Source organism: Macaca thibetana, chromosome 7 (assembly GCF_024542745.1).
Source record: "Macaca thibetana thibetana isolate TM-01 chromosome 7, ASM2454274v1, whole genome shotgun sequence".
In the NCBI taxonomy this organism is placed as follows: domain Eukaryota; kingdom Metazoa; phylum Chordata; class Mammalia; order Primates; family Cercopithecidae; genus Macaca; species Macaca thibetana.
Window position 1 is genome coordinate 140,788,501 of NC_065584.1, and position 13,242 is coordinate 140,801,742.

At 33.3% G+C, this 13,242-nt stretch overlaps 2 protein-coding genes across 2 annotated transcripts in view; one reads left to right on the forward strand and one right to left on the reverse strand.

Annotated features, from left to right (window-relative positions):
* Positions 1-13,242, forward strand: part of TCF12 (transcription factor 12) — an 884,529-nt gene that overhangs the window by 44,054 nt on the left and 827,233 nt on the right. The gene's annotated exons all lie outside the window — the stretch shown is intronic.
* Positions 1-13,242, reverse strand: part of MNS1 (meiosis specific nuclear structural 1) — a 33,281-nt gene that overhangs the window by 3,397 nt on the left and 16,642 nt on the right. The window contains exons 4-8 of the mRNA XM_050796829.1: positions 11,851-11,953; positions 9,467-9,696; positions 8,669-8,885; positions 8,462-8,569; positions 1,934-2,191 (exon numbers count right to left, since the gene is read on the reverse strand). Coding sequence (XP_050652786.1) covers positions 1,934-2,191; positions 8,462-8,569; positions 8,669-8,885; positions 9,467-9,696; positions 11,851-11,953 — 916 coding nt within the window. The remainder of the gene's footprint in view (positions 1-1,933; positions 2,192-8,461; positions 8,570-8,668; positions 8,886-9,466; positions 9,697-11,850; positions 11,954-13,242) is intronic.

Below are 13,242 nucleotides of genomic sequence, written 5' to 3' on the forward strand. Positions count from 1 at the left end.
CTGGTAGGCCACATTCAATGTTTATCCTAAAAAGAAAAATTTATAGTAAATTAAATAGTTTAGGTAGTTATGAAATCAACGTATCCATTTAGGACAAATTCTGAATAGCTTTGGTGGTAGGAAACTACCTCCTGGGAAGTTTCAGATTTTGTCTGACCATATGATTTTTGTAGAGGTAGACAGAATTATAGATACCTATTTAGGAATATCTCTGAAATCCAGAAAACATAGTTAGACCTTATAGGATTGTATAATGGTGTTAATGAGTTTCATCATGAAGATCTGTCCTTGCCTTGGGGGCAGAACAAAAATGCTGCCCAATCGAACTGACAAAACTAAGCTGACAGCTTCATATTGGGAACATTTATAAGTCTTTAAAAATTAAGACATAAATTATTTGTATAAGTGTCTATGCATTAGGTGACTTTATCTGATTTCCATTTAGTTTTTAGTCTGATTTCTAGTTAGTTGTCTTGCTAATTTTTCCAGGAGCTTTCTCCTATCCAAATTACTAACCAGGCCTGATTTCTGCTTAGCTTCTGAGAACAGATGAGCTCCAATATGAAATATAACAGCACTTGTATTCCCATAAATTTCTCATATTTGAAACATTTGCATTATTTTGACTCCTACTTTGTATAGTTTTAAAAGAAGTCATGTAAGTCTCACTGAGTCTTCCTTTTAAAAGTAAATTCTTCTCTTCCTACCAGTTTTCAAAACACCTACATATTATCCATTTGGTTCTTAAACCACGAAAATCCAGTGAGAGAATATAAGTATTTAGTTTTACGGATGAGACATAAATCAATGTGTCCAAAGCCAAAAACTTAATTCCCTCTCCAACACTTAAATCTGCATTTCCAACTAGTAATCTTCCCCTGGGCCACCCAAATCATTTTGGGTGGACAAAATAGAATTATTTGCCCCCTCAAAATCATTTCTTTTCCTCTATACTCTTTCCTTAGGATATCACCCAGTCACCCATTAAAGACGGTAGTAATACATGGACACAGGGAGAGGAACATCACACTGTTGGCCTGTCGGGGGGTAGGGGAGGATAAGGGGAAGGGAGAGCATTAGGACAAATACCTAATGCATACAAGGCTTAAAACCTAGATGACAGGTTGACAGGTGCAGCAAACCACCATGGCATGTATATACCTGTGTAACAAACCTGCATGTTCTGCACATGCATCCTGGAACTTAAAATAAAAATAATCAAAAATAATTAAAAAGATGGAATGACAGTATTATTTATTAGTAGTATCCTTAAGTCTTCTCTCACCTCTCTAGATCTCACTGGTCACCAAGCCCCATCAATTCCATATCCTTAATATCTCTTGGGTGGATCCCCTCTCCATTTGCATGGGTTTCACCAGTTGTCACTGGGATTATTATAATAACTTACTTACTGATCTTCCTATCTCCAAGCTTACTCATCTCTTATCTACCTTCAATGCTCTCACTTGAATTGTCTTTCAAAGTGCAGATCTTAACATACAGCTTTCCAATCTTCAGTGGCTTCCCTTAGAAAAGCCCACCTTCTTAAAATAGCATGCAGGGTGTTCATGATCTGTTTCTCTCTCTGCCATACCAAAACATCCATAGCTCTGTAACCTATTATCACATGTACATGACATATTTATAATTACTTTTTATATATTTTTCTTAACCAAGACCATAAATTCATGGGTGACATGGACTTAGTTTTATTTACCTTTCATGTTCTCAATACCAACCAGTGTTTAGCACATAGAAAGCATCAATAAATATTTTCTAGTAGCAAAAATGGTCAGAAAATTTATATATATATTAGTAAACATACTAACATTGTCTGGCATATAAAGCTTCTCAGTAAATGTTTAGTGGATGATACATGAGCTAATTGCTGTTTAATGATAATGACCAAAAAAACCCCACAAGTTTTTCTTACTTTGTCTGCAAGGAATTGTTGGCGACGTTCTTCAATAAGTTTTTCCACAGCTCTCCTGTGTTCCAGCTGCTTCATTCTTTGTTTCTGAGCATTCATTAATTCTATCCGATCATCCTCAGCAAATTTAGCTAGCATAGTTTTTCTAAAGTTCTCCTCTTCCTCTTTTGCAGCCTGTAGTACTAATTCCTTCAAGGCCATTTGTTCTTCAAAATCTTGCTTCATCTCTTTTTGCTTTCTCAGTTTCTTTTCTGCTTCTTCCTAAACAACAATACAGCTAAAAGTTAATTTAGTAACTCTTTGCTTACACCAGATTTATAAGGGAAGAGTGATAGAGTTTGGTTAAATTAGTATTGGTTAAATTTAGTATTACAAACTGAGAAAGTTATAAGGCTTTTCATGATAACACATTGTCCATCCCTTTAAAACTAGCTGGATAAAGAATATGTTTACCTTTGGATTGTTTTCTGCTACTCATGAATAAATTTTATATTTACCATCTTGTTTCTCAACTCAGTTTTAACACATAACTGCTTTGAAAAAAGCTGTTACAGAAGCTTTTTTTGCACACCTGAGTTTATTCATCTGAAGTCTATGGTAACTATGAATCATTCTAGATTCTTGATTATAAAAGCTGTCCAAACCACCCATAAGTATTTTTCAGTTTCCAACGTCCTCCTCAAAATCAAAACTGCACTTACCCGTCTCTAGTTTTCTAATATTCCCTTCATTCTCCAAAATTCTCTAAAATTTAAAAACAATTATCTATCAATGACAATCAGTACTTCTTTAGGGAGATTCAAATATAGTTGGAGCAGTTAAGTCCTTTCCTATAAGCTTTTATTTTCTGAACATTTTATTATGAAAAATTTCATACATACTAAAAAATATAATTTTACAATGGTCACTCACTTCTAAATAATTCATGGGCCAAAGAGGGAAAGCCAAGGAAAATAAATACATTGTAGTTAATAAAAATGAGATAGCAAAATTTGTGAGATGCTGCTAAAGCAGTTCTGAGAGACGTTTATAGCACTAAATGCATACATTTAGGAAAAGGTATATGTAGCACTAAATGCATGTATGTAGGAAAAGTCTCAAATCAATAATCTAAGCCCCCACTTCAAGAACCTATAAAAAGAACTGTAAAGTAAACTGAAAATAAGCAGAAGGAAGAAAATAATAAAGAAAACTGTAGAAATCAATGGAATTAAAAATAGAAAATAGACAATTATCAGTGAAACAAAAGGCTGGTTCTTAAAAAAATCAGTGAAAGGGACAGACCTTTAACAAGGCTGACCAAGAAAAAAAAATTAATGAATAAACAAATTACCAATATCAGGAATAAAACATGGGATATCACTAGAGATCCTACAGACAACAAAAGGATAATACAGGAATACTACAAATTATTATACACACATAAATTTGACAACTTAGACGAAATGGATCACTTCCTTGAGAAACACAAGCTACCAAAACTCACCAAATATGAAATAAGGTAATTTGAATAGTCTTATCACTATTAAGGAGATTGAATTAATAACTTGAAATTCCCCCAAAATAAAACCCCAAGTCAGGATGGTTTCACTGGAAAATTCTATCAAATGTTTAACACCAATTCTACACAATCTCTTCCAGAAAACTGAAGAGGAGGAAACATTTCCCCATTAATTTTAGGAAGACAGTATTACCCTGCAACCAATATAAAAAATTACAGACCAATATTCCTCATGAATATGGATGCACAAATCCTTAACCCAATATTAGAAAATAGATCATCCATTAAAAGAATTATTCACCATGACCAAGCAGTGTTTATTACAGGGATGCAAGGCTGGTTCAATACTCAAAAATCAATCAATGTAACATACTAGGTTAAAGAAGAAAAAGTATATAATTGTATCAGTAGAAAAAAGCATTTAACAAAATTTAACACTCCTTCATGATAAGAAGCCCTCAGAAAAACAGGTATAGAAGAGAACTTCCTCAACTTGATAAAGAACACCTACAAAAAACCTATAATTAACATTATACTTAATGGTTAAAAACTTAATGCTTCCCCCTAAGATCAGCAACAAGGAAAGGTGATGTCTACTCTCATCACTCTTCTTCAACATAGCTCTAGCCAGTGGTGCTGGAAATTTTAGCCAGCATGTAAGGTAAGGAAAGGAAATAAAAATATACAGATCAAAAAGGAAGAAACAGCCTGTACCTCTGGGCAGAAGACATGCCTGACTATGTAGGGAAAAAAATTCCTACAGCTAACAAGTGAATTCAGCAAGGTTGTAAGATACAAGATAAACACAAAAATATCAATTCACTAGCAATGAGTACACGGACACCAAAATAAAAGCTAACATTCCATTTATAATCGCTCAAAAAATGAAATACTCAGATGTGACCAAACACATACAGGATTTGTATGCTGAAACTAGAGAATCCTGATGAAAAAAATTCAAAGATCTAAATAAAGGGAGAGCCAAATTGTGTTCATGAATTTAATATAGTGAATTTATCAATTCTCCCCAAACTGATATTCATATTTAATTCAATTCCTATCAAAATCCCAGCAAAAATTATTTACAGAGATTCTTCAAAAATTCATATGGAAAGGCAAAGGAACTAGAATAGCGAAAAAAAAATTTTAAGACTTGCCGTACAGCTGCAGTATTCAGAACTGTGTAGTATTGGTGGAGGGATGGATACATAGGACCAACAGAACAAAATAGAGACCACAGGAATAGACCCATACAAACATGCCAGCTGTGTTTTAAGAAAGGTGCAAAAGCAATTCAACGTTGGAGAAACAGCCACTTCAACAAATGGTGTGGAACAATTGGACTAAATCCAATGGCAAAAACCGTATTTGACTTAAGTCTCATAGTTTGCACCAAAAATTAAAACACATCACAGACTGAAATGTAAAATGGAAAAGCAAACACACACACAACAAAACACAAAAACAAAAACAAAAAACTTTTAGGAAAAAGAAGGAGAAATTCTTCAAGAACTAGGCAAAGAGTTTCTAGAGTTGACACCAAAGGCATGATCCATAAAAAGAAAAACTGATAAAGTGAACTTCATAGAAATGGAAAACATTTGCTCTAAGAAAAACCATGCTCTAAGATCACGTTAAAAGGATGAGAAGACAAAGCTACAAAGTAGGAGAAAATATTTGCAAACCACCCACCTGACAAAGGACTAGTATCTAGAATATATGAAGAACTCTCAAAACCCAACAATAAATGGACAAACAACCCAATTAGAGAATCAGCAAAAGACACGAAGAACTATTTCACCAAAGGGGATCTTACACCGAAGAGGATGGCAGATAAGCACATGAAAAGACGTTCAGCATCATTAGCCATCAGGGAAATGCAAAATAAAACTACAAGATATCACTACATGGATATTTAAAAGTGGCTATAATAAAAAATTGTTGAGCTTCTGAGGACAGAGGAGGAAAAAAATTAAAAAATAAACGGTGGCAACACCAAATGCTGGTGAGAATGCAGACAGACTGGGTAACTCACACATTTCTGATGGGAATGTTAAATGCTACAGCTGTTCTGGAAATCACTTTGGTAGTCTGTTACACAGCTGACATGCAATTACCACAAAACCCAGCTAATACATTCTTCAGCATTTATTGCAGAGAAATGAAAGTTGATGTTTATACAAAAAGCTTTACCTCAATGTTCACAGCAGTTTACTCATCAGAGCTAAATACTGGAAGCATTCCAAATGCCCTTTAATGGTCAAATAAAATGGTACATACATACCAATGGAATGTTACTCAGCAATAAAAACTAACAAATGATCAATACAAGCAACTTGGATGAATTTCCAGGAAATTATGCTGAATAAAAATGCCAACTCGAAAAAGTTACATACTGTTTGATATCATTTATATAACATTCTTGAGGCACATACTTTTTAATTTATAATTAAAGGCTTATCCATGTTTTAGCATGATCAGTCTGTCATTCTTTTAATAGCTGAATAACATTTTATTACATGGATATACTGTATTTTGTTTATCCATTCATCAGACATTTGGGTTATTTCTACTTTTGGGTTATTTCTACTTTTAGACTATTATGAATAATGCTGCATAAACATTTCTGTGTAAGTGGGTAGACATAGGCTCATTAATTTTTAACCATTCTTTTTTCTAATACATGCATTTAAAGATAGAAACTTTCCTCGAAGCACTGCATTAACTGCACGTCACATATTTTGATATGCTGTTTTTTAAATAATTTAGTTTGAAATATTTTTCTAATTTCCAATATGATTTATTCCCCTTTTCTTATTGCTTATTTAGAAATATATTGTTTATAATATATTTAAGGATTCTGCAGGTATATTTTCATTACTGATTTTTAATTTCATTCCACTGTTGTCAGAAAACATATCTGGTATTATGTAAAACCTTGAAAATTTATTGAGACTTCCTTTATGTCCTAGAATATGATCTATCTTGGTGAATGTTCCATGTTTGAACGGAATTTGTATTCTGCTGTTGTTGGGTGGAGTATTCTCTAAATGTCAGGTCAAATTTATTGATACTGCTTTCAACACTATATCCTGCGGTTCTGACTACTTAGTCTATAGATTAATGAGAACTATGCATTGAAATACTATTCTGGACATAGGACCTGGCAAAGATTTCATGATGAAGACTCGAAAAGCAATTGTAACAAAAAAAAAACACTGACAAGTGGGACCTAGTTAAACTACAGAGTTTCTTCACAGGAAATAAAGTTATCAACAGACTAAACATACAACCTACAGAATGGGAGAAAATATTTGTAAAGTATGCATCTGACAAAGGTCTAATATCCATAATCTCTAAGGAATGTAAACAAATTAACGACCCTATTTAAAAAATAGGCTGGCCAGGTGTGGTGGCTCCCACCTGTAATCCCAGCACTTTGGGAGCCCGAGGCAGGTGGATCATGAGGTCAGGAGATTGAGACCATCCTGGCTAACACGGTGAAATGCCATCTCTACTGAAAATACAAAAGAAAAAATTAGCTGGGCATGGTGGTGGGTGCCCGTAGTCCCAGGAATGGCATGAACCTGAGAGGCGGAGCTTGCAATGAGCCGAGATCACGCCACTGCACTCCAATCTGGGCGACAGAGTGAGACTCTGTCTAAAAAAAATAATAAAATAAATTAAAAAATAAAGAATAGGCTAAGGACATAAACAGACACCTCTCAAAAGATGATATATATGTAGCCAACAAGCATATGAAAAAGTGCTTAATATCACTAATCATTAGAGAAATGCAAACCAAAACCACAATGAGACACTATCTCACATCAGTCAGAATGGCTATTAAAAAGTCACAAAATAATGGATGCTGGCAAGGTTGTGGAGAAAAAGGAATGCTTATATACTGTTGGTGGGAATGTAAACTAATTCAACCACTGTAAAAAGCAGTGTGGTGACTCCTCAAATAATGGAAACAACATTTGACCCAGCAATCCCATTGCTGGGTATATACCCAAAGGAATATAAATCATTCTACCATAATGACACATGCATGTGTGTATTTATAGCAGCACTATTCACAATAGCAAAGATATGGAATCCACCTAGATACCCATCAATGGTGGACTGGATAAAGAAAATGTACATATACACCACAGAATACTACACAGCCATAAAAAAGAACAAAATCACATCCTTTGCATCAACATGGATGGAGCTGGAGGCCATTAGCCTATGCTTATTAATGCAGGGATAGAAAACCAAATACTACATGTCTTCACATGTAAGTAGGAGCTAAATATTGAGTACACATGAACACAAAGAAGAAAAACAGACACTGGGGCCTACTTGAGGGTGGAGATGGGAAGAGGGTGAGGATCAATAAACTACCTATCAAGTACTATGCTCATTACTTGGGTGACAAAATAATGTTACACCAAACCTCCATGACACACAAATTTATCCCTGTAACAAACCAGCACATGTACCTCCTGAACCTAAAGTAAAAGTTGGAAAGAAAAAAAGAAAAAAAAATCTTGGAACTCTGATTGTGGATTTGCCTATTTCTCCTTTCAGTTTTTCTTCATGTATTGTGAAGCTTTATTATTTAGGTTCACACACCTTTAGGACTATTACATCTTCTAGATGAATTTACTGTATTATCATGAATTGCTTGTCCTCAAGTTGACTTTGTCTCATATTAACATAGCAACGCCAACCTGCTTTTGACTAACGTCTGTATGTTATATATCTTTCACCATCCTTTTGCTTTTAAACTATGTGTCTTGATATTTAAGTTATGATTAGACAACATAGTTGCATCATGCTTTTTATAATAGTCTATAAATTGATGCCTGAGTTTATCTTTTTAGCCAGCTTGAAAATTTCTGTCTTTTAACTGTAGTATACCATTTACATATAATGTAATTACCAGTATGGTTGGATTTAAATGTACTATTTCTCTTCTGCTTCATCTCAAAATTATATTCTTCTTTATGTTAATCATTCTTTCCATTTCTGAAACTTACTTTTAGCTTCCTCTTATATATTTCAGCTTGTTCTTCCTGGTATAATTCTTGTTGCACTTGTTCCAAATCTTCACGTTGCCGCAGCATTTCTTCTAATTTCTGTGTCAACTATTAAATTTTTTAAAAAACATAAATATTTATAGGACCCAAATTCTGTAACTAATATTTCAGAATTTAGTAGTGTTAAAGAAGTGGTTATTTTAATACCGCATTCTGAAGCTGTAGCCTTTTCTCCTCATTTTCTTGAACTTTTGCCATCCGATCTTCTTCTCTTTGCTGCTGCATGTTAGCAAACTCTATGATTTTTCTGTTTTCTTCTTCCATCTCCTCACGTTTCTTTTTTCTCCAGAGAGCCTGCTCTTTCTGAAACTCTTCTATATACCTTCGCATTGCATTCATTTTTTCTAACTTTTGTTGTTTTTCCCTGAAAAGCAGTTACAAGTACGGATTTAACATAAACAATAAAATATAAAAAAGTAATTTCATTTTGTTCATAATAATGTACAGAAAAACACTATAGTTTTTTTCATTCGTGCATGCAACAAACATTTTGAATGCTTACTATGTGCTAAATATAATGCCAGGTATGAATTTTTCTTTGGGTAAAATACTGTGATAGTCTCCTCTAACCTATTAATGAAGTTTTATGCATCTTATTTCATAAATGCTACAAACATTAGCTTTGCAGCACTCTATATTTAAGCTGTCTACCAAAAAAATTCATCAGAATACATGTCCTCTGACATATGATATGGGCATATATAAGAAAAACAAAGGTTTAGGTCATTCAATCACAAGCATTTATTAATCATCAGATAATTCATTTATTAATCATGCTAACAGAGATGACAATGAGTTGGTCCCAATTTATGTGTTCATAACTAATATTTATTGAGCACTTACTATGTATTAGGCACTGTTCTAGGTGTTTCAGTTCCTCACAACAAACCTACGATCAATCTAAAGTGAACATTTAGGCATGTAAGAAAGTTAGGATAAACTTACAACCGATCTTCTTCATAGATCTTCCTAACAATTTCATCAATCATGAGTTTCTCTTTTAGCAACTGCTCATAAGCTTCCTGCTTTTTTTTTTCTTGTTCTTCAAGTTGTTTCTCTAAGTCAAGATAGTATTGTGCTTTCACTTTGTTTCGTTTGTCTTCTGCAGCATTCTCTTCCTTTATTATTCTCTTGTGTTCTTCCATCATGGTTTTGGCTATTTCAGCATCACGTTTCTGTTATTCAAACAAAATTGATCTTTCCATTTTCAAATTTGAACATAGTATGATAGTATAATTTACACCAATGTTATTGAATATTATAAAGTCTTTTACATAAATTTTTTCATCTGTCTAGGTTAAAAAGCGAAAGTAAGTTATTATTACCTGCAGAGTATGAATAATGAGTCAGACCCTAAAGAAGCTTTCCTCTCCTTTCAAGTAGCTCTCCCAGGACAATACCTGATAAGGATTATTAATAACTCCACATTCAAAAAACAATGAATAAAATTATAAGTACTTTCTTAATAACTGTTTAGCTGCTAAAGCAGTCATTATCTTATTATTCTATTTATAAACTGAGCTAGGCAATTTTCATCATTTTTAGCTTCATTGTTTATCAGCTGCTATTTAAAGATGGTACTACCTCTTTCTTACAGGTCTGCTATTAAATGGCTTTGAGCAGCTCCTAGCCTAAACCTTCTTTCCTGCCATTGGCCCTTGATGTTTCCTCTTTCTGATTTATTAAAGGCCCTTTATCTGAAAAGAATCACAGATGCTATTATGTGTATTTTCTGCAGCTTTTGATTCACTCAAGACCATTCCCATTGTCAAGAGACAGTCTTTCTTCTTGGATGGGTTAAATCCCTTATTTCTTTTGAGCATTTTTCAAATCATTTAATAAAATAAGTTTTAAATGAAATATATTGAGGCAATTTTTTAAACTACGCTTTACTTTTATGATCACATCCCAAATGATGGAATGGTCAGCAGCATCAAACATAAAGAGTAAACAGATTAAAATATGAATACTGAATGTCATCCCTGACATGACTGAAGCCTTTAACATATACTCTGATAATATGACTTGACCAAAAATTGTTCTGATTATCTTCTTTGTACATGCTCTACTAAATTCTTTCTTAAAAAACGAGATGACAATAACATTTATGTGTAGATTACCACACACTTACAGAAAACAATGTTCTCATATTACAGATAAGAAAACTAAGGCTCAGAGAAAAAGCCAAAACTAGTACTTACATGACACCTTGTCAAGTCCTAAAAGTATTTGACTTTGATTTTGTGGATCGATTTTTATTTGGAAAATAGCAATTCTCTTAGGAGTCAGATTAAAACGTCTACAACTACCTTGAATAACCTCAACTATCAGGATAATTAAAACTGCAAACCACTGGACAAACAGGATATTGTTTGTGCTACTTTCTTTTTCAAAGGACAGAACTATATGTCTTAGCAAATGAAGTCTCTCCACCTTCTCTTATCACCTGCCACACCTAAAGGTATTGCTGTTAACAGCATGCTGTGTACCCGCTAGACATTTTCTATACTAACACAATTGTACACACACACCACACACATATATGTGTCATTTATGGCATCTATTCTTAATTGATACCCATATTGCACTGCACTGGTTAAGTATTTTGATATCACCCCTATAAGAGTGTCTGTGTGTATGTACATATGTTTATGTGGACATACACAATAGATATGTATGTGTATATATACATTCATATATAATTGTCCGGCTCTTCTGTTTGATAATGAGAGCTCATGGGATGATGTGGACCCTTTTAATTAACTGTTAATTCAGTAAACCCTATTTTATATTCATACAGCGTAACACTCCTAGTGAGTATGCCTGAGATTCCTTTGTCCAAGAGTAACTCTTATCTTCAACTTGGTACCCTATCAGGAGTTAGAAAAGGGGATAAAAGCAAAGAGAAACACGAGAAAAAGAGACAGCTTTTATAAAACAGGAAAGTTTCCTACATAAAATTATCAAGTACTTTACTCTTAAAAAACACATTTAAAAAATTAAAAATTTCATAACATTCTAAAATATACTTATCGTGCTAACAATCTGTACTGTACTAGTTTGTCAATGAATAATCAGAGACTGTAAAGAATGCTGGGAGTTACTGAATATAGCTGGTCATTCTAAGCAGCAACCTGTGCTTCCGAAAGGCTCTAATACTAAAAATGAAATCACCCAGGATTTTCTACATCTTAAGGATCTGAAAATTTACAAATATTTAAGAAATCTAGCAATGTAAATTCTTTACACAATATGACAATTTTTTAAGGAACAAGTCTAATTTTTATTTTCTAAATGAAGCTAAAAACAATGACCAGAAACCTGATTACCATTTGTTCATATTTAATGGCATCCTTTTCAGCAATCTGAGCTGCCCTTTCTTTATTCATGTAAGCTGCTTTTAATTTCTTCTCCAATTCTCTGAGCTCAATGCTGTTTAAAAAAACAAAAACAAATTTAACTGTTAGGACCATAAGAAAATGAAAACCTCACAGAAAACTGAGTGACTGTGTTTTTAATTTACTCAGAGGGAATACAGTGGGTTATTATTTTACATCCATAGGAGAGATCATTCATTATATTTAATGGAAGTCGTTAGGGCATGAGGGCTTACATTTTCTGGTTGAAAAGGACTGCTGTGTTCTACTACATTTATCTGTTTGCTTATCCTGTGTCAATACCACACTATCTCAACTACCGTAAATTATAATACATCTTCATATCCTGGATAAGTCTCCAATTTTTGTCATCTTCTTAAAGACTGTCTTAGCCATTCTTGATACTTTCATTTCCATATACATTTTAGAATCAGCTTGTCAGACTTCACAATAAACAAAACTGGCTGTGATTGTACTGAATTCTTAAATTGGTTTGGAAAGTACTAATATCTTTACATTACTGAGTCTTCAATAAACATAGTATATCCTTCTAATTATTTGGTTTTTTAAAAGTCTATCAATGTTTTATATCTGTGTTTTATTTTGGTAGTTTTATACTTTTCATTAGGTATTTTTCATATTCTTGTACAGATTTTTCAAATCTCATTTTCTAAATGTTGATAATTTACAGAAATACAATGTTTATATACTAACTTTATACCCAACATCACTGAATTTTTTAGTTTTCAGTTTTATTGATGTACAGTATTCAATAAACTGAACATGTTTAAAGGATACAGTTTGTTAAATTTTGACGTATGTATGCACCTGTGAAACCATCACCACAATCAAGATCATGAACACATTCCAATCATTTCCTTATAAACCTGTGGTACCTCTCTTCTACCCCTTTATGTTTGTACTTATCCTGAGGCAAGCTAATTTGCTGTCACTTTAGGCATTATGAATTTTCTAGAATTCATATACATGGAATCATACTGCAGGTACCATTTTTTCTCTGGCTTCTTTCACTCAGTATTTTCAAATACATCCATTTATTGTATATAGTAATTGCTTACTCCTTTTTATTGCAGGATATTATTTTAGATTATCGATATCCACTCACATGCTTATCTATTCGCATGCTGACAGACATTTGAGTTCTTTCAAGTATGTGGATATTGCAAATAAAGCTGCTATGGAAATCTGAGTACCAGTTATTTGTGGTCATAGGCTTTCATTTCTCTTGGATAAATACCTAGGGGTGGAATGATCAGGTCATACAGTAGATGCATGTTCAGCTTTTTAAGAAGCTGCCAAACTGTCTACTAAAGTGGTTTTTAA